The sequence below is a fragment of the Eutrigla gurnardus genome, assembly GCF_963514095.1.
Source record: "Eutrigla gurnardus genome assembly, chromosome: 1".
In the NCBI taxonomy this organism is placed as follows: Eukaryota; Metazoa; Chordata; class Actinopteri; order Perciformes; family Triglidae; genus Eutrigla; species Eutrigla gurnardus.
In genome coordinates, this window is record NC_139915.1 from 33,181,840 (window position 1) to 33,208,792 (window position 26,953).

The 26,953-nt window shown below is 44.9% G+C and overlaps 1 protein-coding gene across 7 annotated transcripts in view; it reads left to right on the plus strand.

Annotated features, from left to right (window-relative positions):
- ppip5k1a (diphosphoinositol pentakisphosphate kinase 1a) overlaps positions 1 to 25,972 on the plus strand; it is a 29,115-nt gene extending 3,143 nt beyond the window's left edge. The window contains exons 2-32 of one of the 7 annotated variants that reach the window (XM_084010031.1): positions 321 to 833; positions 1,946 to 2,141; positions 2,464 to 2,554; positions 2,638 to 2,723; positions 3,397 to 3,551; positions 3,987 to 4,088; positions 4,423 to 4,584; positions 4,672 to 4,793; positions 4,879 to 4,980; positions 5,147 to 5,233; positions 5,315 to 5,390; positions 5,492 to 5,601; positions 6,641 to 6,726; positions 6,808 to 6,933; positions 7,081 to 7,202; positions 7,958 to 8,140; positions 8,255 to 8,396; positions 8,800 to 9,023; positions 9,374 to 9,501; positions 9,585 to 9,699; positions 9,789 to 9,896; positions 10,619 to 10,747; positions 10,842 to 10,982; positions 11,311 to 11,404; positions 14,621 to 14,746; positions 16,915 to 16,977; positions 19,418 to 19,477; positions 20,198 to 20,377; positions 22,150 to 22,287; positions 22,371 to 22,484; positions 23,175 to 25,972. In XM_084010031.1, the coding sequence (XP_083866157.1) occupies positions 690 to 833; positions 1,946 to 2,141; positions 2,464 to 2,554; positions 2,638 to 2,723; positions 3,397 to 3,551; positions 3,987 to 4,088; positions 4,423 to 4,584; positions 4,672 to 4,793; positions 4,879 to 4,980; positions 5,147 to 5,233; positions 5,315 to 5,390; positions 5,492 to 5,601; positions 6,641 to 6,726; positions 6,808 to 6,933; positions 7,081 to 7,202; positions 7,958 to 8,140; positions 8,255 to 8,396; positions 8,800 to 9,023; positions 9,374 to 9,501; positions 9,585 to 9,699; positions 9,789 to 9,896; positions 10,619 to 10,747; positions 10,842 to 10,982; positions 11,311 to 11,404; positions 14,621 to 14,746; positions 16,915 to 16,977; positions 19,418 to 19,477; positions 20,198 to 20,377; positions 22,150 to 22,287; positions 22,371 to 22,484; positions 23,175 to 23,785 (4,323 nt within the window). In that variant the 5' untranslated portion in view covers positions 321 to 689 and the 3' untranslated portion in view covers positions 23,786 to 25,972. Of the gene's footprint in view, positions 1 to 320; positions 834 to 1,945; positions 2,142 to 2,463; positions 2,555 to 2,637; positions 2,724 to 3,396; positions 3,552 to 3,986; positions 4,089 to 4,422; positions 4,585 to 4,671; positions 4,794 to 4,878; positions 4,981 to 5,146; positions 5,234 to 5,314; positions 5,391 to 5,491; positions 5,602 to 6,640; positions 6,934 to 7,080; positions 7,203 to 7,957; positions 8,141 to 8,254; positions 8,397 to 8,799; positions 9,024 to 9,373; positions 9,502 to 9,584; positions 9,700 to 9,788; positions 9,897 to 10,618; positions 10,748 to 10,841; positions 10,983 to 11,310; positions 11,405 to 14,620; positions 14,747 to 16,914; positions 16,978 to 19,417; positions 19,478 to 20,197; positions 20,378 to 22,149; positions 22,288 to 22,370; positions 22,485 to 23,174 lie in introns of all 7 variants that reach the window. The other 6 variants (XM_084010027.1, XM_084010028.1, XM_084010026.1 and 3 more) reach the window with 6 other exon arrangements.
- Positions 25,973 to 26,953: the final 981 nt, after the last annotated feature.

Consider the following 26,953-nt stretch of genomic DNA (forward strand, 5'->3'; position numbering starts at 1 on the left):
AAAATCTCAATGAAATCAGAAGCAAACCAGACATTGCATGACATTTGTTAAGAGTTCACAATAATAAAAAACACTGCTTTTAAGTGTGCGTCCTTGCAATTTTGCTACTAATAATACATTTTATTTGAATAGCTCTTTAAAAGGTTCTCAAGTGCACTTCACATGGTAAAAACTGAAATCAGTAAAAACCATAACAAAAACACTAAATCAGTATAACAGGATATAAATAATGTCATTCCATTTTGAACACGGCCTCTAACTTTGATTCGGGTCACCATGAATGAAAATGCCATGAATAATTAGTGTTGTTACTCTTGCAGGACCGTCAGTCTTGCATACAAAATGGAAGACATCACGGCAGTCAGATAACCGGAGCTGCAGCCTCCCGAGCGGCTGAAGCCTCTTTGAGAAAATCCTCTACGAGATGTGAATTTTCCGGGTGAAGAATGAGAACGTAGCGTCGTCGTTGCAGAGGACTGAGCAGCACCGCCGTTTCCCCCACGTAGCCGTTCAGGTGTTGAGCGACCCTCATCGCACCGCCATCGTCACCCACCAGCTCTGCTGTAACAGCACCGGCAGAGTGGACCCGTCCCTCCCCCCCTCGCACCCCCACATCGGCGGCCCGCTCCGGCGGCGTGTTGGTGAACGATGGCGTGGTGGGACGCTGAAGGCTGCCGCGGGGGACTGTGATGTCAGAGCCCAACAGCCCGGGCGAGAGCCGGCGTGGCGCTCCCAGATTCTTCGTGGGCTGCGAGGACGATGAGAGCGAAGTCTCGGGAGACAGCATGAGGACAGACATGGAGCTGTATGTGGACGACGAAGACACAGACTCGGTGGGATGTCAGACTTACCTCTCTGCCTGAAACCAGCATCACATTATCAGTGGATGTTAATTAGATGCACACGAGTCATTTAATGATGAGAATGTGATTCGATCCATCATCCTGATGATAATTCAGATGGGCTTAAAACTGGCACTTAAACACACATTACATTTAGTTAAGTGAACATCCTTTTTAGTGAAAAACAATCAAATAATCTTTAATTAGCTGCATAAATAAAATATAAATGCATTTAAAAATAATGTTTTTTAGTGCATTTCTAAAATCTACTATGATGGTGAGGTAGTTTTTACCATTATTACAATTTATTTTTTGTTTGTTTATTATGTTTTAGTGCCATTTGACGATCATCCACATAATATCGTTATTGTATGGGGATAACCTTTTTCCAGCATAATCGTCCCGGCGTCCTTTTTAACCATTGACATACCTCGTACGTCCGATCCAGATGTTTCTTCTTCTTTGATTGATTCTCATATTAAAACATGCATATCTCAACTCAGTAATGGGGTAAATGTTTAATCATAAAGGTGACACAACAGAAAGTAACTACTAACTATCATACAGTCCAACAAAGAAGGTTGCCAGACCTGTTTGCATTAGAATCCTAATTTACATGAAGGGAGGCGTCTTAAAAAATGTTCCACATGCTTCCTTACGGTTCTTTACTGGAATAAAAAAAAAGAAAACGCATCAAACACAAGAAACACATTTTCTTTTCTTACATGGGTGTAGCCTACGTTTTATTTTCCTTTTCTGGGTACAGAGTCGGAATAATAAGAAAAACTAATAATCCCCACATGGAAAATGCTTTGTTACACTTGAAGAAGTTGAAAAACATTATACGAGGATTTCAATATGGAGAAAGTATCGGTATCTGTATTGGTATCGGAAGGATAGTATCTCAACACAGCAGAGAGTCGAGGGTTAAAGCAGCCGTTAAAGATGGTGGCTGGTCAAACTGATGAAGTCTGAGAAGAAGAAGGTTTCAGTCGGTTCTTCGGTTTGATGTTTTCTGGGACAAAGCTGCCGTTGTGCGTCTGCCGCTTCCTCGTGCACATCATTGAAATGTGTCTCACCCTCCCTCTCTCGCCCTGGTTCAGCCCCCGGAGCGACAGATCGTGGTGGGGATCTGCTGCATGATGAAGAAGTCCAAGTCCAAGCCCATGACCCAGATCCTGGAGAGGCTGTGCAAGTTTGAGTTCATCACCGTGGTGATCTTCCCAGAGGACGCCATCCTCAACGAGTCCGTGGACAAATGGCCTCTGTGCGACTGCCTCATCTCTTTCCACTCCAAGGGTACACACACACACACACACACACACACACACACACACATTTGAATGTGCATCCCCGTCTAACTCCCAAGTCTTCTCCTTGCAGTTCTCATACTCGTAGAACTGGAGTTACATCCAGTAACTTTTTTTTCGTGTGTTTATTTTAAGATTTTGCTGTTGGCAGTGGAAACACTGCTCTGTGTGATCACATGAGCTTCTCATCAAATGCAGCACAACGTCAGCATTCTGCCTCTCTGAGTCTAGTCAACAGTTTCAAGTGTTATTATGTCATGAACACATCTGTAGACGTGATCTAATGGAGTCTGTCTCTGCTTGTGGACCAGGATTCCCGCTGGATAAGGCGGTGAGCTACGCCAAACTGAGGAACCCACTGCTCCTCAACGACCTGAACATGCAGTACTACATACAGGACAGGTACTCAGACGTACTCTTCACTGAACGTTTCCAGTATCTGGTAGTACACCTGTCGTGTATTTACAATGTACTTGTTTTAACAGGAGAGAGGTGTATCGCATCCTGCAGGAGGAAGGCATCGATTTACCACGCTACGCTGTGCTGAACCGCGACCCAGATAAACCGGACGGTGAGTCGGCTGCATCATTAATGACACTCATGAGGCGGTTTATTTGTCTTTCTTTTTTTACTTTTACGATAGATAAACATGACAAATATTATTCACTCCTTGAGTCTCGTTTGAGGCTATTAATGGAGGACTGTATTGGTTTTATTCAGATTGGGGATGAATATAGGATCACATGAAGCAGTGTGTGCCTTTAGGGATGGGGAGATATAGGATTGTGATACAAAACACTCACGCTAACAAGTGACTAGGATACAAAAATACATTTTATTCATCCTTTATTTGTGATAATAGTGACTTATTTTCATCTTATTTAAGATTATTTGATTGTTTTTCACTAAAAAAAAGGTTGCACAAGCAGCAAAACGTAACAAAAACAAAAATCAATATCAGTTTAAGTGTATGCTATAGTTAGAATATTTTTACCACATTAAGTTGCTGACAGACAGCCCTGTCTGATCGGGAATTAATACACTGGTTATGGATAAAGTACTTCATACAGAACCAATTCAAAATATCCAAACCGTCCCTTTTAAACGCTGCTACCTGGCTCTAGAGACAGTCCTTGGACTGATTAGATGTTTAACGCCTCTGCCATCCTTGTTAAGGGTAAAACAGGGGGACTCGTGTCATCTGTGTGTATTTTATGGCCTAACGAACCGTGTTTGTGTCCCAGAGTGTAACCTGGTGGAAGGAGAGGACCATGTGGAGGTGAACGGAGAGATCTTCCAGAAGCCTTTCGTGGAGAAGCCCGTCTGTGCCGAGGACCACAACGTCTACATCTACTACCCGACCTCGGCCGGAGGCGGCAGCCAGCGGCTCTTCAGAAAGGTCTTTTACTCTTTTCACTCTATAGCTCCACAGCCATGAAACTCACCCCGTCGACACCGGAGCACTGTTGCCATAGTGACCACTCTCTGCATGCACGATATTAATGCTTCATTGTTAGGTGTTGTAAGCGTGTGCTGAGTTATTGTGACACACCATTGAGTCGGGAGGCTTTGATCTGGCTTCTGGAAACCCAGGCCTGGTCCCGATATTTGGTCCTTTTATCTCCGTTCTATTAACGGAAACCAGAATCAGCTTAACGGGCAGTAACCTGCACCACTTCATTCATTTCCTTGTATTAGTACATGAACTGTTCAATGTAGAGCTGCAGCCTTTACTTCAGATTGGGATGGATGTTGAATGCACAACAAACACAAACTGTGGCAGAAATCAGTGTTTTCAGAATCGCTGTCTGATTATAATTATTTTTATTCGTAGATCGGGAGCCGGAGCAGCGTGTATTCACCGGAGAGCAGCGTGAGGAAGACGGGCTCTTACATCTACGAAGAGTTCATGCCGACAGATGGCACCGACGTTAAGGTGGAGTATTGATTCCAATCAAAGAAAAGACGCTATTTTAGGCACCGCTTAGTCTGGAAGTCATTTCCCCCGTTCGATGGACATGAAACTGCCCTGGAATCAGCAGCACAAATCATCAGTACCAGTGCATTTACAAAATATTGCTTCTTTGATTTGTTATTGTTTCTCTACTAACAAGGCAATAGAATGATCCTAAAAAATGATCCTTTCGATACCGGGTAGGACCGTCAAAAGCTGTGATGGCGTAGTTTTCCAAACACCCAGATATTGGGACAAGAATATTTATTTTGCCGGTGAAACGTAGAATCACTGACGGCGTTTCGTGCAACCTCAGGTGTACACCGTGGGGCCCGACTACGCTCACGCCGAGGCCCGGAAGTCGCCTGCTCTGGACGGGAAGGTGGAGAGGGACAGCGAGGGGAAGGAGGTCCGCTACCCCGTCATGCTCTCGGCCATGGAGAAGCTGGTGGCCCGCAAGGTCTGCCTCGCATTCAAGGTAAGGTTCCTCCCAGTTTACTCCATCGTTTGTTGCGGCGTTGAACTGCTGATGCTGATCTGCGTCGTCCGTCTCGTCTCACTGCAGCAAACCGTGTGCGGCTTCGATCTCCTCCGAGCCAACGGGCACTCCTACGTGTGCGACGTCAACGGTTTCAGCTTCGTGAAGAACTCCATGAAGTACTACGACGACTGTGCAAAGATCCTCGGGTATTCCTCCTTCATTGTTGTAGCTTGCTTTGGTTTGGTTTCCCCTTCGTTCTCGTTGACCTTGTGACTCTTCCCGGTTCTTCAGGAACATCGTGATGCGTGAGCTGGCTCCTCAGTTTCAGATTCCCTGGTCCATCCCCACCGAGGCCGAGGACATCCCCATTGTTCCCACGACTTCAGGCACCATGTGAGTCAGACCTGTTTACTGTGTTCGCTGTGCTTCCAAGGAATTAAAGTGTTTAGTTAAATTGGGTTTTTGTGTGTGTTGGTATGAAGTACGTGTACATATCTTTACATGTATTAATACTCTGAATCAATAAAGAGAACCTTTAAGTTACTCGTTCACTCTTTAGGATGGAGCTGCGATGCGTCATCGCTGTCATCCGACACGGAGACCGGACACCTAAACAGAAGATGAAGATGGAAGTCCGCAACCCCATGTAGGTTATACAGTCTGTTCATATTTCTACTTATTCACTGCAGGTCGATTTAAAGATTAAGTCTGAAGTTTCTCTTTCTAGGTTCTTCGACCTATTTGAAAAATATGGAGGATACAAAACGGGGAAGTTGAAGCTGAAGAAGCCGAAACAGCTGCAGGTAACATTAAGTCAGACAGTCCCTAACTCCCATGTCTCCCCGCCTGTGTGTTGTAACTTTGTTTGTAGGATGACGGCTGTGTTACTCTGAACTCTCAACAGGAGGTGCTGGACATCACGCGGCAGTTGTTGGCAGAGCTGGGACAGCACAACGACTGTGAGATCGAAGAGAAGAAGTCCAAACTGGAGCAGCTGAAGACTGTTCTGGAAATGTGAGCGAAGTGACCTGGCTCACGTTGTTGACCTCTAGAGACACATTTCTAGGTCATTTCAGAACGTTGATAGTTTAAAAAATACATATGAATCCACACTGGTTGTTTAGTGACATTGTGCGAGTATCAGGTGATTTGGCATTAGTTTGGTGATATGCACAGCCTCACTTGCTGTTGCTCACCTTCCTATTGTGTTTCCTAAAAGTGGTCTGGTTTTGGCTTCCTGCCGTGCTCATGACAAACGAGTGTTTAAAAGGTCACCATCTGCCGTACACTATTCAGAGAGCCTCTGATCCGTCTGTGGCTGTTAAAGCTGCCAAGTACATCCTGTCAACAGCCGCTACGCAGAAGAAACACGAGGACGATTGTCTTTTTATTCGTCCCGATGGAAAACGCCACAACGTGTCTGATTAAATCTCTGCACAACTTGAGTGATGCGTTCTTAAAAACGCTGTTCTAGGTTCAGTTGGTCCCTCCGCTCCTCCACTGTGAATGCAGAATTTTACCCAAAAACTTCTCTGCAAACCACAAGTAAAAAAAAAAGACACCTTTACCCGGGACTTTCTGAGGAAATGCACCTCCCAAAGGTGAGAGGAGAGTTAATAACACACCAAGCAGCCCTTTTCCTGCAGGCAGTGTTGTAGTCAAAAGCAAAGTCATGACCAAGACCAGAGTGAATCAAGACCGAGACACGACCCAAGACTTGAGACCAAGGCAGGGTGAGACAGAATCAAGACCCAGACCAGAGTCCTACACACAAAATGTGGAACATAAAACCACTCAGATTGATGAGAAACATCCAAATCCCCGTAAAAATGCTGTTGATCGGATGAGACTGTTCCCAGAGGTCCCCTTAGAAAACAGCCTGATGGCATTAAATTCAACTAAAATAACCTAAAATATTCTATTCACAGCTCAATATGGAATTGTGTTTCCATGATTACATGCACGTTAGGTAGAAGAAGGTGTACAGTCATGTTTATACAGGTTATACTTTGTAGTGACTCCAGATGTGTTTCCTTTTCTTGCCTCTTTGAAGGTACGGCCATTTCTCTGGGATCAACAGAAAAGTGCAACTAACTTACCTGCCCCATGGGCAGCCCAAAACCTCCAGTGAGGAAGAAGGTATGATGATGACGATGATGATGCTCAGAATAGTATGTTTTAAAGTTCAAGCCAGCATTGACCTCTGGACTGGGTTTTCAGACACGCGTAAGGAGGGTCCGTCTCTGCTGCTGGTCCTGAAGTGGGGAGGAGAGCTGACGCCCGCTGGCCGAGTTCAGGCTGAGGAGCTGGGGAGGGCCTTCCGCTGCATGTACCCTGGAGGTCAAGGTGAGACGGCAGTGGTGTAATGTGATGGAGTTTCCTGGTTCAAAAGGAGGAGGCGGAGGTGATGATGATGTGCAGCCTCATGCATGTGTACTGTCCTGGACCCTGTGTGGTCAATGTGCTGAAATTGTTGTTGTTGTGTTTTTGCAGGAGACTATGCTGGATTTCCAGGCTGCGGGTTACTACGGTTACACAGCACCTACAGACACGACCTGAAGATCTACGCGTCGGATGAAGGCCGGGTGCAGATGACGGCCGCAGCTTTCGCAAAGGTACGGACCAGAATATACTAAATGAACATCATGCTGGATTGAAGAAGACTTGAAACTAGAGATTGAGACCATGAACTCATGTTTACAATGTTTACTGAGATAATACATCAAGAGAGAAGTAGGACCATTTTCTCATAGACTTCTATACAACCAGAGAGGAGTCGCCCCCTGGTGGCCAGCAGAGAGAAGTAGGACCCTTTTCTCATAGACTTCTATACAACCAGAGAGGAGTCGCCCCCTGGTGGCCAGCAGAGAGAAGTAGGACCCTTTTCTCATAGACTTCTATACAACCAGAGAGGAGTCGCCCCCTGGTGGCCAGCAGAGAGAAGTAGGACCATTTTCTCATAGACTTCTATACAACCAGAGAGGAGTCGCCCCCTGGTGGCCAGCAGAGAGAAGTAGGACCATTTTCTCATAGACTTCTATACAACCAGAGAGGAGTCGCCCCCTGGTGGTCAGCAGAGAGAAGTAGGACCATTTTCTCATAGACTTCTATACAACCAGAGAGGAGTCGCCCCCTGGTGGCCAGCAGGGAGACTGCATCTTTAAGGCACATCTGCATTGTTTTTAACTCGTCAGACCTGGAGGTTTGCCGTTGGGTTGAAAACTAACCACCAATAAGCCGTTCAGCTATTTTACACTCAATCAACGATCGACAAGATCAGTCCTGTCACAAAAGTGGTTTAGTCTTAGTCCCCGTCTGTGAGACATCAGAAGTCTTCCAGACGATCTAATGGTCACTTGTGTGTTTGTAGGGTTTGCTGGCCCTGGAAGGAGAGCTGACTCCCATCCTGGTGCAGATGGTGAAGAGCGCCAACATGAACGGGCTGCTGGACAACGACAGCGACTCGCTCAGCAGCTGCCAGCACCGCGTCAAGGCCCGCCTCCACGAGATCCTGCAGAAGGACCGGGACTTCACCGACGAGGACTTCGACAGGGTGACGAGATAGGATTGTAGTTCTTGGGCTTACTTTGTAATGTGATAGTAGTCTGTATCCATTCGTTCTATGTAATTTAATGTTCATTTTACCCTGTTTGTGTGTGTTTGACAGCTGGCCCCGACTTGCAGTGCCTCCTTGGTGAATTCTATGAAGATCGTGGAGAACCCAGTGGCCACGTGTGACGAGGTCTACGCCCTCATTCAGAGCCTCACCTCTCAGATCCGCAAAAGGATGGAGGACCCCAAGTCGGCCGGTGAGCATAAAAATCCTCTGTCTTTGGACGATCTGGAGGTTTTAAGCTTTTTGTGTGATCGGAGCAACAGAATCACTGCAAAGAGAACATTTGGAGCCCTCCTGTAGACCCCTTCTCTGAGCCGTGTCCCCCAAAGCGTTTATTCACGAGGCCAGCTTTTATATTTTTTTATTTTCATGAGCAGTGTTGCTCATTTACACTATGCTACAACCACAACACCTGTTTTAGAGAGAAAATCCACTCTTAAGTCTTTTTTTTAAATGTTAAATAAATGCATGATTTTTCCTCAGTCAATAAGTAATAATAATCTTGATCTCAATCTTGATTGAATCCGTGATAATGATTTATTTTGCCATACTTGAGCAGCTCTACTAAATGCCGTATTTCATCCTCCCTCTCCCAGACCTGCAGCTGTACCACAGTGAGACGCTGGAGTTGATGCTGCAGCGCTGGTCCAAGCTGGAGAGAGACTTCCGCATGAAGAACGGCCGCTACGACATCAGCAAGATACCCGACATCTACGACTGCGTGAAGTACGACGTCATCCACAACGCCACTCTGGGCCTGGAGGACACGCTGGAGCTGTTCAGGCTGTCTCGAGCTCTGGCCGACATCGTCATCCCGCAGGTGAGGGGGGGAAGCTTAGAGAAGGAAAGCACAGCTGCTAGATTAATAAATATATACTTTAATTCTGCACAAATCGTTAAGAGATGCATGAAAATGTAGCCATAATGAAGTAGGAATGAAAAACGAATAGTAATATGTATTTACAGTTAAAATTAGGGATGTTTTCACATTTGAACTGTCCCCTTGTATCTCAAAATAAACATTATTTTTCTAGCGTGTGATTTTTACCTCCTTCGAGACCAAAGAGCTGTTCTGATCCTGTTAAACGAGGAATTCACACCCTAGTTAGTTATCAGGAAAATGTGCTAGAACACGATCGCTGCATTGTTCATACCTTTTTGTGTTTGTAGGAATATGGCATAAATAGAGTGGAGAAGTTGGACATAGCGTACGCCCACTGCCTCCCGCTGGTCCGGAAGATCCAGCTGGACCTGCAGAGGACTCACGAGGACGAGTCCGTCAACAAGCTGCACCCTCTGTGAGTGAATACGTGATGCAGAGTGACTGAGATAGATATATGTATTTATTGGAGCATCCAGTAAGGTGGTGTCTTGTTTGCAGGTACTCCCGGGGGGTGATGTCTCCCGGGCGACATGTCAGGACTCGTCTGTATTTCACCAGCGAGAGTCACGTCCACTCCCTGCTCAGCATCTTCCGCTACGGAGCCCTGCTGGACGTAAGCCGTCCCACATGAGTCCTGCAGAGCATGTGAGTGTTTTATCAATCAGGATGGGGGTTGATGGACGGGTTGTTGTTCTGCTTCAGGAGGAGAAGGACCAGCAGTGGAGGCGGGCCATGGATTACCTCAGCGCTGTCTCTGAACTCAACTACATGACTCAGATTGTCATCATGCTGTATGAGGACAACAACAAGGTAGTGTTTGTTTGTTTATTAGATGTTTTTAAATTTCATGATACTTCCTGTTTTATTAAATCAGGCTCTATTCTTCACTTGTCGACCATGATATCGAGTGAAAGTGAGAATACAAGACACAGAAATACTTTGGGAAACAAATGTATGTGTCCTTTATTTATGCTGGGCGACCAGTGTGTTTCAGTGCTATTCTTTTTAAGCATATTTCCATTGATTATCGGGATAATATCGTGAATCCCAATTATTTTGGCCAGGATAGTCGTCCCATGTCAACCTGCTACGTACATTCAGTATTAGTATCGAACCTCGATAAGTTTTCTTTTACCTCAATATGAGATGAAAACAGAAGTCAATGCTTGCTCATAATTATACTCTTTGATCAGATTCTGGTTTAAATCCTAATTTTGTCAGTTAGAATGTCTTTTAAACCGGCAGATTTTCTTTCGTGTCTGTGTTGAGTGATATATCAAATTATTTCTCAATTGGTACATCATCCTTCAACTTATTAGATTAATTGCATCTTTAATTTCATTGACCAGAGTACAGGTGCAAGTCTTTGAAGTGTAAAAGCAGAGAATAATACAGAGTCGTGTTTATATAAATAACACAAGGGAAGGTATCTTTATGCAAAGACATATCCAGTGATATTATGTGCAGCAGGAGAATGGTTTTGAAACATTGCAAAGCAACACGTCTCCCCTCTGCGTTGCCCCCTCCTGAAGGAGCTCACCTCCGAGGAGCGCTTCCACGTGGAGCTCCACTTCAGCCCCGGGGTCAAAGGTGTGGAGGAGGAGGAGAACGCGCCGACCGGCTTCGGCTTCAGACCGGCTTCTGCAGAGGTAGCACGGCAGGTAGAATCACCCCCCGAGCGTGGTCGCCATGGAAACGCCCGGCCCAGAGAAGCATACGTATCCTCCCTCTGCTCTCGTCTCTCCTCTCACACAGAACGGGCAGAAGCAGACCGACCCCGGCAGCATGGAGGACCTCACGCGAGACGAGACGGACCGCGCCGTGCCGCTGTCCGAGCCAATCACCATTCAGAGGAAGTCCCCGCTCATACGCAACCACAAGACGGGATCCATGGAGGTGACCCAGAGTCTAGGGCTGAATCACATATAACTTTATCTGTCAACATTGAAAGGCTGCGGCGCTTCTTTTTTCTTTTGCATGCCTGTTAATCCCCAAACTTCCCCTAGGGGATCAATAAAGTATCGATCTATCGATATCGATCTCTCTCTTTAGCTCTCTATCTATATCTCTCTATCTCTCTCCGTTTAAATGACATATTTCTGCAGATAAAGATTAGGCTGCTCTAATATTATTAGTATCATTGTGTGTGTGTGTGTGTGTGTGTGTGTGTGTGTGTGTGTGTGTGTGTGTGTGTGTGTGTGTGTGTGTGTGTGTGTCCCTCTAGGTTTTGTCGGAGACATCATCCTCCAAAGTGGGCAGTTATCGCCTCTTCTCGTTGTGCTCGCGTCAATCCCCCGAGATGAAACAAAGCGGATTAGGTACGTGTCATAATACACCGTTTCCTTGGCAACTGTCTGCATAGAGACCGTGTCATTGCCACTCTGTTGCTAGGGCAACATCTTTTTGGTCCCAAGTTTACTTCCTGTCAGCTACCGCATTACGGACTATTTTGCAACAGGAAATGCAAAGGAAGCCCATTCAGAATATTATTGTTTCTACGATCCGTAAAGCTTTTTCTATTGAATGGTCTTGTTGGGCCACAGCTTGGTTCCATGTTGACTTCCTGTCAGCTGCCATTCGCTGCAACAGGAAATAAACGGGGACACATTGGGAATGTTGGGAATGGCTGTTACACAAATGATGTGTGTGAAATGGCTCAGAGTGATGGTGACGGGTGGGACAGGGTCAATGATTTTGGTCTGGGAGGATGTTGTGATACACTCTGATGGATGTTTTTATTTCTTGTACAAAAAAAGAAGAAATCTAGTGTCCCAATCGATTTACTGACAAATGACAAAATGGTGTCTACATTTTATACCTGTTCTGGGATCTAAATCGGTCTTAAAGACCTTTTACGTCTGATGATAATCCAGTGTTGTTACAATAATCCAGAATTTGAAGGCAGTGCCATGCTCCTGTTTCCAGGACTGAGATTATCCTCCTCCTCCTATAAACATGCATCATGCACGGAGAATCTCCATTTGAACTTTTGGTAAATCTCTGTTCGGAAGATGAGTCTATTTAAATATCTATAATTATCCATAATATACATAATCCTGATAGAATTACTCTGCACCTACGATATAATCCCAATAGAATTACTCTGCACCTTCCACATAATCCCGATAGAATTACTCTGCAGCTATGATATAATCCCGATAGAATTACTCTGCACCTACGATATAATCCTGATAGAATTACTCTGCACCTACGATATAATCCCGATAGAATTACTCTGCACCTACGATATAATCCCGATAGAATTACTCTGCACCTTCAACATAATCCTGATAGAATTACTCTGCACCTACGATATAATCCCGATAGAATTACTCTGCACCTTCGACATAATCTCGATAGAATTACTCTGCACCTACGATATAATCCCGATAGAATTACTCTGCACCTACGATATAATCCCGATAGAATTACTCTGCACCTTCGCCATAATCCTGATAGAATTACTCTGCACCTACGATATAATCCAGATAGAATTACTCTGCACCTTCGACATAATCCCAGTAGAATTACTCTGCACCTTCGACATAATCCCGATAGAATTACTCTGCACCTACGATATAATCCCGATAGAATTACTCTGCACCTTCGACATAATCCTGATAGAATTACTCTGCACCTACGATATAATCCAGATAGAATTACTCTGCACCTTCGACATAATCCCAGTAGAATTACTCTGCACCTTCGACATAATCCTGATAGAATTACTCTGCACCTTCGACATAATCCCAGTAGAATTACTCTGCACCTTCGACATAATCCTGATAGAATTACTCTGCACCTATGATATAATCCCGATAGAATTACTCTGCACCTTCGACATAATCCCAGTAGAATTACTCTGCACCTACGATATAATCCCGATAGAATTACTCTGCACCTTCGACATAATCCCAATAGAATTACTCTGCACCTTCGACATAATCCCGATAGAATTACTCTGCACCTTCGACATAATCCCGATAGAATTACTCTGCACCTTCGACATAATCCTGATAGAATTACTCTGCACCTACGATATAATCCAGATAGAATTACTCTGCACCTTCGACATAATCCCAGTAGAATTACTCTGCACCTTCGACATAATCCTGATAGAATTACTCTGCACCTTCGACATAATCCCAGTAGAATTACTCTGCACCTTCGACATAATCCTGATAGAATTACTCTGCACCTACGATATAATCCCGATAGAATTACTCTGCACCTTCGACATAATCCCAGTAGAATTACTCTGCACCTACGATATAATCCCGATAGAATTACTCTGCACCTTCGACATAATCCCAGTAGAATTACTCTGCACCTACGATATAATCCCGATAGAATTACTCTGCACCTTCGACATAATCCCAGTAGAATTACTCTGCACCTTCGACATAATCCCGATAGAATTACTCTGCACCTTCGACATAATCCCGATAGAATTACTCTTTTCTCATCACTCGTCTTCTCGATTGGATGTGTGTTGATTTATATCAAGCACTCATACAGCGGTGCAACCTCAGCTGTGTGAGATATCAACGATACACATTAGAGCCGCTGTTTTCGGCTTGTTGTTCAACAGACATACAAGAAGGCGTTTTTCTGAGACAAATCACCGAGCCTGGTCTAATTCTGTTGCTTTTGCCTCTACTTTCTCCTTCTATGCTACTAGTTTTCTGTTTGGACATACTAATGTCAAAGTAGTGAAATGAGAGGGAAAGTCATGCACTTAAAAAGACTGCCATGAATTTTATCATTTAAAACAATTACCACAGTCATGTCTATTTGTCGTACGATATGTCGCTAATGTAAAAATTATCGAGATCATGTCTATTTGTCGTACGATATGTCGCTAATATAAAAATGATCATGGTCATGTCTTTTTGTCATACGATCAATCCATAAGGTAAATTTGTCGTACAATAAGTGGATAACGTAAAAATTATTGAGATCATGTCTATATCTTGTGCAATAAGTTGGTAACGTAAAAATGATCGAGGTCATCTCTATTTGTCGTACGATAAGTCGCTAACGTAAAAATGGTAGAGGTCATGCCTATGTGGTACAATAAGTTGGTAATGTAAAAATAGTCAAGGTCATGTCTGTGTTGTACGATAAGTCATAACATAAAAATTATTGATATCATGTCAATATTTGTACGATAAGTCGAATACGTAAAAATTATGAAAGGCAGACCTAGCATTAAAATCACTCTTAATGCATTTTAACGTGTCACAAATTGCTCTGAAACACTGTGAAAGGATTTCAGGGGGAACTTTTCCTTTTAGCCCCGTTTCCCGACATTAAAACTTGCCTCCGAGCCTGTTTGCGACGAGCACACACACGGAGGGCGATGTTGTTTACGAGTTGCATGGTCTCCTTCGGGTCCTTGTGTCGGCCTATCTTGTCTCTTTGTCTCTGTCTCTTTTTTTCCTCTTTCTCTCTCTGGATAGTTGTTTGAGTAACAGCATGATATGTAGTGGTGACTAACCACCCCCCCGCCACCCCCCTGCCCCCCCTCGCAGGCTCTCAGTGCGCCGGCCTCTTCAGCACCACAGTCCTAGGGGGGTCCTCTAGCGCCCCCAACCTGCAGGACTACGCTCGCGCACATCGCAAAAAATTCTCCAGCGGCAGTCTGTCCTACAAAGACGGTACGTGTTTGATGCCGCGCTCCTTCACAAACCTGCACAGGGCAACAGCAGATCAGTGTCCCACACATTTCCTCTTAGCGCTGACATAGCAAAACAAGTAGCGTTACCATGACAACCTGATGCGATGATGATGATGATGCTGATGGGGAGACTGGGCAACCTAGCTAGCAATGTCTAGATTTAGGTTTTACTGTGAACAAGTGTTGCTTATTAAAGTTTGAGAACTCATTTGGACCCAGAAAAAAGTGAGAATTAAGAACGTCATGTATGCCCATACATGCATTTTATAGTTTTATTATTGTCTGTATTTTTTAGACTCATATTCATTCTAGCCACCAAAACCACAGGATTTTTTTTTTCATCTTTTTTTTAATTTAATTTAATTTTTTATTCTCCTCCACACCACTTTTGGGTAAAATTGGTGTATTTATTTTTATTTTTCTAGCAGTTTGTGTACATGCTGCCTCCGGCCCAGTTTAGATGTGTAGTATGTGGTGAAGGCTCAGGATCAGTGTTGAGTAGAGGATTGTAAATGTGCGCTGGGTTTCGAGGAGTCGGGCTCGTTTCCGGTTGGTTGTTTTTGTCGACTGCAACATTAACTCTGCAGCGGAGAGATTTTAAGACGAGTCGGCATTTTGAGTGTTCGTCTGGGATTTTAGTGAAAGCTTGCTATTTTCATTCTGCAGCAGCATACAATATGATTTTAATTTTTTACTGCATGTATGAAGCAACTGTTGATCAGTGCGTGTCCTCATTCTCCAAATCATCATTTTAAAGTTGTTTTGCATCGTCCACGGCTGCTCTGAACACGGATATTACCAGAAGTCAAACCACCGGCAGAGTCTTGATATCCCAGCTGGCATGCTGACATAAGATTCACGATTCTTCAGAGAAAAATATGATCATCTCACGATATTGTTCGATTTAATAGCAGATTTAATATTCTCATTAGGGATGGGACGATAAAGGAAAGTGACTCACTCACTGTCATGGTAGAGATAAATATAACAAATAAATAAAAACAGGATACAAAAAATCATGTTTATTTTATTAATGCAGTGAATTCTTATGATTCATGATCATCTTATTTAAGATTTGATGTATTTCTTTAAATTAAAAATTCACAAAAAAAAGTGTCTTATCTGTGATACATATATAAATATATTTAATTCTTAAGAAAATGTTAAGTGATTCCAGTATGTTTTTAAGCATATTTTGATGATTATGTGGATAATACGGTGAATCACAATAATTTTGGCCATGATAATCATGACATGATATTTTCATATCGTCCCATGTCTAATTCTCATCATCCACTCTTCTTTTCTATGTTTCCTCTGCTGATGGAGTTAGACAGCTCGGGGAACTGTGTTCAAATATAATTCAAAGTACTTTTTTTAATATCCATGGATAGGAACGGTTAATATTACACTCAAGGGGCTGAATGATGCATAATGGCCACCGCTGCTTGTTGTCGCTGATCGCCACGTCGTCCACTAGGTGTCGCTGTGGTATTGCACACAGACACGCTGTCTCACCTCTCAGCTGTCGTCCTCACGCAGTCGCCCTCGCCGTCCGTCTTTTTGTCATCCATCTTGTTCCACCTCCTTTTCCCAGAATCACAGGAAGCATTCGAGTCCCGATGCAGTCGAGATTAAAGTAATGATAATGGTGAATGTGTTTCCACGGCGACGCATCTCAATTCCGGTCTGGTTTCCCTTTTGTTGTCGGACAGAGAGGCTTGTTGTGGATCTTGTGTGGTGGTTAGACCTCGAGCAGGCTCAGTGTTAGGACTGAATATTGGGCTTGTTTTTTGTTTTTCTTTTAGTTCTGTGTGTGTGTGTGTGTGTGTGTGTGTGTGTGTGTGTGTGTGTGTGTGTGTGTGCGTGTGCGTGTGCGTGTGTGTGTGTGTGTGTTCTCTCTTCACCTCCTAAGTTTAAAAACATTTCCATCCCACTTGATGTTCCATCCATCATCCGATCTCTCTCACCGTCACTTCCACCTTCCTTCTTCCACCATTAGTTCAGGTGCTGGTTGAGTTCCCATCGTTGCGTCCACATTAGAGAAGAGCAGGGAAATGATTTAAAAACAACAACATGATTTATACAAGTTGCTGTGGCTCATAGTAACACTAGTGATTTTTTTTTTATTATTTTTTTTTTCCTCAGAGTTGTTGTCTATGCCGGCAGTAAAACGATTTTCTGTGTCGTTTGCAAAGTATCCGACTAATGGTACGTCTGCTTCTTTCAAGTATTTTTCCACTTCACCTCCCTTTGTCTTGCATGTCTTCAAACTTGTTTTTTTTACCTTGGGTTGTTGTTGTTTTTTCCCACATGGCCCTCCAGCATTCCAGGTTTCCATTATAATTTTATAATTATTTAAAAACAAAATGTTTACGCATATGCTTTTGGACTTTTTTATTTTGATAACACTACCTTCTTCTACCCAGGGTTCCCACTGGTCGTGTGAATTTGTAAAAGAGAGTAGAAGTAAGGAGGAGGCCTCGTAGTAGTGTAGCAGAAATGTATTTTTTTATTTCACACGCTAATATCACACAGATAAACACCATTGTTTTGAGGATACGCCGCGAACAAAGGCGTCAATCACTCATATCCATAATAAATACTGACATAATTTGTTTATGAATACATGTTGTGAGTTATTTAGTGAGTAGTGAGTGATTTTTGACCACAGATCCACTACTTCCCTTCTTACCTTTCACAATAAGATAGTGTAGATGTTTCATGTTTGTGCCGTTTGTGCTTTATTGAGGGGGATTTTCCGTTTGAAGTCGCAACGGACATCTGCAAACTTTTGTGTTATGTTAAAGGGTTTTTTTTCGTTATATCAGCCTTGGATTTATTAAAGGGTTGCTTCGGTTTAGTTTGGAGACTTGCAAGAGACAAAGGAGGTTGAGAATCAAAGTGGCAGAAGCCGAGGTGTTTGAGCTCGTTAGTATTAATTCAACGCAGGCTTTCTGTTACAAACGAGTCTCCGGGCAGGAAGTCCTGCTCCACCAGAGACACACACATTAGAAAACTGCACAGTAGAACCATTGGAGGTTTAAAAATCATCAGGGAGAGAGGTTGGATTATTTAAAAAACTTTTGATTGTCGAGATTTGATTGTAAATTTACTTGAAAAAAAAAAGATTTTTCTTGCAAATGGATGAGATTTAATGCCACCGTCCAACACTGAGAGTTTGTGTTTTCTGTCATACAAATGTATGACTTCATGGCTATAAACCACGGCGTCATGTGACTAAACGTCCGTCATACTCGTAGATAACGAGGGAAGCCTGCCGGCCTCTCCTCGGACTCGTCATGGCAACCAGTCACCATTCCTTTCTGTAAACTTTTCTTAACGTTTTCATCCCTCATGTTTTAACAAAGCAAAGAGCCTTCTGATTGGAGGGTGGGAACCCTGTTTAACTTCCTGCGTACAGAAACCGCAAACCAATCACCATCATCCAATTATCCGGTGATTGTGTGTGTGTGTGTGTGTGTGTGTGTGTGTGTGTGTGTGTGTGTGTGTGTGTGTGTGTGTGTGTGTGTGTGTGTGTGTGTGTGTGTGTGTGTGTGTGTGTGTGTGTGTGTGTGTGTGTGTGTGTGTGTGTGTGTGTGTGTGTGTGTGTGTGTGTGTGTGTGTGTGTGTGTGTGTGTGTGTGTACACAGTAATCACATAGAATACACACCATCATTGTAAAGAGCCTGAACCAGGATCAGCTGTTGTTTGATGGTAAACAGAGGAAGGGTGAAAACAGCTGTTCACGAGACATCGATCAGTTTTTCTGTTGATCCATAAGCACACGTTATGCTTTTCAGTGTTTCCGTGCACGGATGTGGTCGTCAGTGTGTCCGTGACGGGCGAATATATTAAATTATTAATGATTGGGCTCTACTGAATGTCTCTTTTTTTATATGCAAAGCTTGAATCTGTTGTCGTATCTCGACGTCATCACTCTAAAATATTAAAATCTTCATTTTTAAGAAAGGGATTCAGTAGATTGAATGAATTAATCTTTTTTTATTAAATCAAATGTCTTATGAATATTAAGTTTACTTGAATAAATGAATAAAACGTAACTTTTTGACGGCTGTGAAAATGTTTTTGAAACGTTAAACGCCAAAAAGTGTGAATCGATGCAGAATATTTAGATGGTTTTATCGTTTCCAGTGCTTTTTTTAATCTATAAATGGTGTAATACTAGTAATATTAATGTTGCTTGATCTTTATCTGCAGCATTGATCTGGAATATCAGCGTTATCAATGCAGCTGCGACTGTTCGGTACAGCCCTAATTCATTAATAAAGAAGTGTTATTACAGTGTTTTGTGGCTGCAGCTGGATGTCTCCACTTTTGCTATTTTTATACATTTTTGGATCATTTCTTGAGTATAACTCCTCCGTCTGCAGAAAGAAAACTGGATTATTGGTTTGGACTGTATAGTTTTGGTCAGCTGGGATTTTGAGTCGTAGTTGGGTTGTGTTTGTGGACGTACGAGGAGGTTTCTGTTGTCTGACCGGGCCGAAGTGTTCTCGGAGGCGTGTCCTCGACCGGAGCAGCGTCGCTGTAAAATCCCACACCATGTGAACGCGTCGTGTCGAGGTCAAACCGTCAGCGCGGCGTCCGCACACATTATGGGAATGCTCTTCTCTATTATTCACCACAGGAACACAAGACGACACATCCGCCATAGCAGTGGCTCCGCCTCTCTGGTGCACTGCAACAGGTACGACCACGCCCCCCGCCCGGCCATGCAGGGGTTTGTGTGAGTGTGTGAGAGTGTGTGTGTGTTTTTTTTTAAAGAAGCTTCTGCAGGGTGTTTGGGGGGAGGTGGCTGTGACATCATTTTCTCATAAACACCCTTTTTTTTTGTCACACTTGCTCCTTTCGTGAATTCTCATTAATTGGATAAATTCTATTATTTTTGGTAACACTTTAGATGAGGGAACACATATTAACCATTAACTAGTTTCTTATTAGCATGCATATTGGTATAGCCATTATTAGCCATTATAAATCACTTATTAATGCCTTATTCTGCATGATCATATTCTGCAACTACTGTGAGAGTTTTCCTAATCACTGCTTATTGAGTGAGTTTCATGGTTAATATGTGTTCCCTAATGTAAAGTGTTCCCAAATGGAGATGCTCCAGAGGAGCAACGTGATTGGTTGGTTGTTTCCGAAGCTTGGCTGAAGTGCTGGGTGGTGTTTCTAAAAGTTGCTTGAGATGGTTTGCTGCTTCATCAGCGGTTGGATGAGCATCATCTTCAAACACACTTCTCCTTCCCGTCTGATCTCTTCTACCCCATTCATCTGTATGCATCAGTCCTTCTCTTCTCTTCCTCCCTCCTGGCTTGCATCCTCTTGTTTTGTGTCTTTTGTCCTCCCCCCCCCCCCCCCCCCCACTGCTCTGTCCTTCCTCGCTCTCCCTCTTCTTCCTCAGAGCCCTCGGAGAAGCACCGTGTGGCCCAGTTGTTGAGGCATTTCTCCAGCGACCTCAGCCTGGGCCGCCACCTCTCCCTGGACGGGGCGCTGGCCCACCACCTCCACCAGTGCTCCTACCACCTCCGCCTCTTCCGAAACTGGCTCATCTCCGGCCAAGACCCCCTAGAGTACCTCCACGGTCAGCCCCTGACCCCCCCCCAGCCTCCCCCCGCCCTCCATACCCCCCCACTAGCCTCATGCCCCGTCCAACCACTGCTCCCGGTGAAGTGGTTGACTGTCATGCTTCGCCTCGTGGTGTTTCTGCATGCCTGCCTGTTTCTGTGGTGACGTAGATCGCAAGCTGGAGTGGTGGATGAGCTGGGTTTTTGAGGGGGGGGCATTTTTACGACTCCTTCTCTTCTGCAGCGGTGTCCGTATCTTTTCAACCGCCGGGTCAATCCTCAGATTGTAGTTATTCTTTTGTAAAGCAAATGAAAGCCACATGTTTTTTATTTCACAAATTTAGATGCAACGAGAGAGAAAAAGTAGGGCTGCCACAAACCAATATTTCTATCAATTATGTCCCCAAATAAATTAAGTTTGATTTCATAGACAAAAGAACCAGTAAATATACATTTCAGTACAACATTTCCACCAAATTCTCACAACAGACAAACAAACCAAACTGAAAACAACCTCCTCAAAAAAAGATCATTTTAATGCTAAAAATAGAGATTTTGGAGAAACCTGTCAGCTTACTTTCTGTCTCTGGTGTGTTTTTTATCTATTTGTATTTTGGTCCTTTTGGAGTTTTTATTTGATGTTTAGACGGATAAACGCCATTAAAATCAGTCCGTTTTAAATATATTCCAGGGTTCAACATTTTCAGATTCACGTTTCAGACTGTGTTCATTTCTCCTCTCAAATGATATTAATAATAAAATCAAACAAAACCAGCCACTAAACACACACACACACATCGTTTCCAGTTACTCCACTCGGTTTCAGATCGAGGCCAACTCGATGATGAGAAAATGACACATAATTTGTCCCGGCAGGGAATGTAATTACAGCAGCAACAGACGAGCGGACACGATAATTACGTTTTTACAAAATGTCGAGCAGCAAACACGCGACGATGGAGGCGGAGCAGACGGTTCGGCCTTCGAGGACCTTTGAATATCGAGCGTTACTGAATGAAACTCATATTCTTGTTTTATTTCCATGATGAAGTCAGGTTTGTATTCCTCAAAGCTCTCCGTATATAACCTACATGCAGTAAACGGTCGACGTGAAATAGAAAAAACAAGCACATTGTGTTCTGGGTCGACGTGCTGTATGATGAATATGTCCGTGTTTAGGTGACAAAGCGGAGATTAAAGGTGTTTCTTGTATACTTCCAGCTCTAAGCAGATTATCTATCATGGCTAGCCCGAGTCTCCATGTTTCCTAAAGGTACAGAAACTGGTATCACTGGTTTTTTACATTCATCTCTTGGAATCCGCTGCTGTGTTTGCTGTAGTTGAACTTTAACCAGCATGTGATTCCTGCTCGTACTCACACTCCTATGAGGGGTTTGTTGTGTCAGACCGTGGCGGCGAGGCCGTGGGCTTTTTGAAGCTTTCTGATTGGCTCTGGTGAGATGCAGCTTGGTCGTGGACTAACAGAGGAGTTGTGTGTCGGAGCTCCGGTCTGGACAGACTTAACCACGTGTTCTTTGAGACCTTCTGAGATGTAGACGTGTGACATGTTGTCTTGGTGTCCAGCATGGTTTTTGTTTTTTTGAAGTGGATGGTGGAGGCGGGCAGGAGTCTGCTGCAGGTTAGGGCCCCGTTCAGCAACGGGAGCAGGATCTCAGGGCCCGGCGTGGAGGTGTAGCGTACTGGGGGGGTGTAGTGGTTCTGCCTGCTCCTCCTCTCCACCGGCCGGTCTAACCCAGACTCCCGGGCCTCCGTCTCTCCTCTGCCGCAGGCTTCGAAGGCTGCTCCATGGTGCCCTCCATCTATCCTCTGGAGACGCTGCACAACTCGCTGTCGCTCAAACAGGTCAACGAGTTCCTCACCAGCGTGTGCGAGAGCGCCGGGGATCCCCACACCAGGACCACCAGAGGTTCGTAGATAAACCCCAGCACAACCAGTTCCTGTTTTAGGCTGTAAATCCTCGTGGCTTCACCCCACCCTTTGTCTCCGCAGCGCTGACGGCCATGTTCGACACACACAACCAGCCGTCGGTGGACTCGTACATCCCTCAGAGGGTCCTGTCGTCGTCCAACATCTCCCGGTCCCGGTCCGACAGACCGCCTTGGTGTGAGTCTCCTGGTTCCATCAGTGATTTGACATTTCTAGGTTGGCCTCCCTCGGCGGTGTCGGACGTCTGTGGGTCATTTATGGACTCCAAGTCCACCTTTAAAGTCTCTCAGTTTAGTTCCTTTATGCTATGCTATGCTAATTATATGACACAAATGTCTAACAGGGGGGTCCGGGACCCCTAGTGGGTCCACAGAGGTACTGCAGAGAGTCCCCAGAATATTTGATCCCAAACTTTATTTCTTGTTTCCAAAAATACACATAAACATGAATCCAACCTATATTAAGCAAATGAAAACCTTCCTATTTGTCCAATGTTGTGAGGTGAAATTCTGTAAATATATGAAACCATTTTAATGGCTTAGCATCGTATACATCCATCATTACAACGTAGTTTTATGCATCGCTCTATAGGCTGCACTACACATTATTATTGGCCGGTTTAATAAGCAACACAGTTTTATATGATATGTAGTAAGGGGTCCCTCCACCGGGTCTCTATAGGCCTTGGGGTCCTTAAAAACCGTTGAAGACCTCTGCTCTAATCGGATAACGTGATGACATTTTGGACTAAACTGATTGTATGAATCAAACCACCGTGAGGCGCCATTCCTAGTTTTTAATTGAAATTGTATTCATGTGAGAGACAACAGAATGAAACGTTCCCTCTCTGGCGTTGTGTTCCTGCAGACAGCAGCGGTCCGTCCAGCACCGTCTCCAGCGCCGGACCCTCGTCCCCCACGGCCGACACCTCGCCACGCTTCAGCTTCAGCGACAAGATCTCCCTCACCCCTCAGAGCAGCGAGGAGACGCACTCCTCCCAGAACGTCTCCACCCAGCCAGCGGCCGCCACCGCCGCCGGGTCACAAGGCCTCGACCCAGCATGCTCCGCTGCTCCACCCCCCGCCGACCTCCCTCTGACACCAAACAACTCCCCGGAGGACGAGGGCGAGCTCTGCGCTACCGGCTACCAGCAGGACGACGCCGAACGCACACAGGAAGGGCCCGAGGTGGCCTCTGTGGACGAAGAAACCGCCAGGCCGCCCTGCTCGGCGTTGGCGGAGCTCACTCTGGCCCGGATGGAGGGCTACTGCCTCCCCGGCTCCCTGCCGGTGCTGCTGGAGCTCAGGGAGAGCAGCAGCGAGGCGGGCTCCAGCTCCCAGACGCCGCAGTCCCCCGAGGGCCCCGACGAGTTCTTTGACACGCAGGAGTCCATCGAGCTGTGGATGGACAGTCCGGAAAGCCTCCCGCAGGCCGAGACGCCCGTGGAGGTGGCAGCCGCTCACGCCGCGGAGCCGTAGAGACTTCAGGAGATCCGTCAGGAGCGTCGTCGTCAGCGGCAACGAGAGCATCCTCCAGCCGACCGCGGCCTCCCGCCTCCTCCACAGCCTGTTGAGTGACGATGACTGGGCCGCTGACGCTCTGTGTTGGAGAACTATAAGACTGTGCCATACTCACTGCCTTTCCTGTAAACAGCACCAGGACGCACCAGTGGCACCAGTGACACCAGTGGCACCAGTGGCAGTCCACTGGTTCAGATCCTCGGCCCGTAGAGACGCTGGGAGCCTCGCTTTGTTGTCGAGCTCTCTGTAACTGTCACTTAGATGCTGTTGCACCTTTTCCTTTTAAAGCTGCATTAGTGGATCTTTGGCCACTAGGGGGCAGAAACGCTCAGTTAGCACCTTTTTCTAAAGCTGTTGTACTGAAGGTGATCCAGCGGACACAGAACTAAATGATCATCAGGGTTGTGTTAATTTTTTGGGGTCTTTTCATACATTTATAACATTCTTGCTTTGCCTGACGGTAACCGTGGCGACCTGATGCTGGTGCTGCACGGTGAAATACTCGTTTTAACGGGGGAAAGCAGCCGTGGTTGAAGTGGATCGATGATGTCACTTAATGCCCACCAAGAGAAACTTGGCCTCGTGTCTGAAATCAAGCTGTTTAGTGAGAGTTGTTCTTCAGCGTACGGTGGACTCCGTGTCCCACAATTCATCTAGAAAAGTCTTGTTCCAATCAATGTTCTCTAACCGAGCACTATAGAAAATAGTAAAGACAGCAGAGTGATTGAGACAAATCAAAGAGAATAATATATATTTAATGTGAGCAGAGCACAGTTTAGCATTCATCCCCCTTTTTGATTTGTTCCCCCCTTTCACAATAAAAGCCTTAGACATATACGCTGCTTATTAGATGATAATCTATCGTAACGATCCGCTCGTAGTGATCGATATGAGCCGGACGGACGTGATTTCCAACACAACGATATTCTTGATACGGGTCTCGCCAGCGGACATATTCTCTTTGGATATTTCCAGAATGTAGCATTTTTCTGGTTACGACGGGTGCCGATATTATTCTGGGTTTTGTAGCATTATTTGGCCACACGGCAACAAATATGCATGGCTCCATTTGAACAGGAACGTTTCATTAGGTAGGAATATTGTCTTCTTCTGAGCGGGAGGTCGGCGTCTGTCTGCCAGTCTGTGGGATTATCAGGGTCCCGTGAGTCTTAACCATATAGGACTTAATGCAGCAACAAGCTAGAAGAGATGAGCTTCGTCCCATTTCACCTGTTCAGTCGATTCCTTGTGACCGATTCATGGAGTTTAGATCGTGGACAATCCGTCTCGCAGCTTTTCTTACCTTTTGGGCGGCTGCGGTTGCTTTCACATCACCAGCTTTCAAATCATCGCAACCCGGCAATGTCTTCTCCGTCTCTCTGCTACGTGTTTTAGCACCTTTTTAGATTGTTTGGGGAAAAAATTAAAAATAAGCTGAATCTTCGTTACTGCCAGTAAAATACAATTAGTGTTCCACATACATGTGCACTGCTTACTGCCAAAGTCCTTAAACCTCATCGAGGATTTGTTATGGTCAGCAGAGGTTGATGGAAAGAAAAAAATATTTATTTTGAAATTGCATCTTGGGGGGGGGGGGGGGGGGGGGGGAGAAAATGTCTGGTATTTTTGATACCCACGTCAGATATTTAATTGTATCATAGCTATTGTATTTTTTTGTAAAATCACCTCACGATGTGGAAAAACCTGAAAGCTAAACTCATCGTATCACTGAACAAACGGGAGGAGAGTTTCACATCAAACGTGCTTTTATTGTGGCGAGCAGTTATGTAGCAGGTGTGTGTGTGGGGGGGGGGGGTTACATTGTGATGTACTGTACCTGTCTCTCTCTCTGTCTCTGTCTCTCTCTCTGTGCAGATAATCAGCCTGGATTTTGTGCTGCAGGTGATGATTTAAAGGGTCATTTCACTCAAATTACCAACTAAATCTTAAATAAAAGCCTGAACTGTTGGTGTCCAGCCGTGCTGATGAGTTTGGATTTTATTTGTTCAGGTTTTGAGACGATGCTTCGCTCTAAAATCAGCATATTAGTGCCCCATAACCATGACCGTGCCGGATGGAAAAGTGCTTTTCTGTGATTTTCTGTTGATTTGTGCTACTTTCCGATTAAAATCTTCTCTGTTTGAAGGCTTCCTGTCTGTTTCACTTGGGGTGCTTTGTCACAGTGTGCCGATGACATCACTGCAGCAAGGTCAGCAGTAACGGATCTCAAACACCTGGTCGAGTAAAACCAAAGTTGTGTTTGTGGTTAGATCTCGTTCATTGTCTCCTGAAGTGGGTGAAGTGACCCTTTAAAAGAGAACCTGCTCAGAAATCCACCTTCAACCTTTGAACCGTTTGGAAACCCACAAAGATCCCTGTGGAGCGCCTCGTCAACTAAAACCACGTTTTCCTCCGATCCGAAATTAATCGTACCGTTTTAGAACTATCATATAAAAACATCCGCAATCTTCTGTTCTAACGATGTTACAAAAAAAATACAACTACTGCAATGTTTGGTTTCATGCTTCTCCTAAAAAAAACAAGTAAATAAAATAATTGTGTGTGTGTGTGTGTGTGTGTGTGTGTGTGTGTGTGTGTGTGTGTGTGTGTGTGTGTGTGTGTGTGTGTGTGTGTGTGTGTGTGTGTGTGTGTGTGTGTGTGTGTGTGTGTGTGTGTGTGTGTGTGTGTGTGTGTGTGTGTGTGTGTGTGTGTGTGTGTGTGTGTGTGTGTGTGCGTGCGTGCGTGCGTGCGTGCGTGCGTGTCCACCTCTGAAGAAAAGAAACAGAAACAAGGTCACGTCCGTTGTTGCCGCGGCCGTGTGATGTCATCGCTGCATCCATTCAGCTTCTCCTCTCAGCCCTCCGCTTCCTTTCTCCAACACTGTCGGTTTCACAAAGGCTGAACGGGAAATGTTCCACCAATCGCTGCCGTCTCCGTTCATCTCGTCCCCGCCGCTCTAAACGCCACCGGGTCGGAACAAAGCCGCACTGTTCCGGATCACAACACGCCGAGGAAGGGAACCGGAGTCTGAGATGAGATCATCGGTTCCCAATCTGAGGGGCTGCTTTCTTTTCACTGGACATTCCTAGTCCCGGGAGGATGCATCCTCATGACTTTTCCTCTCAC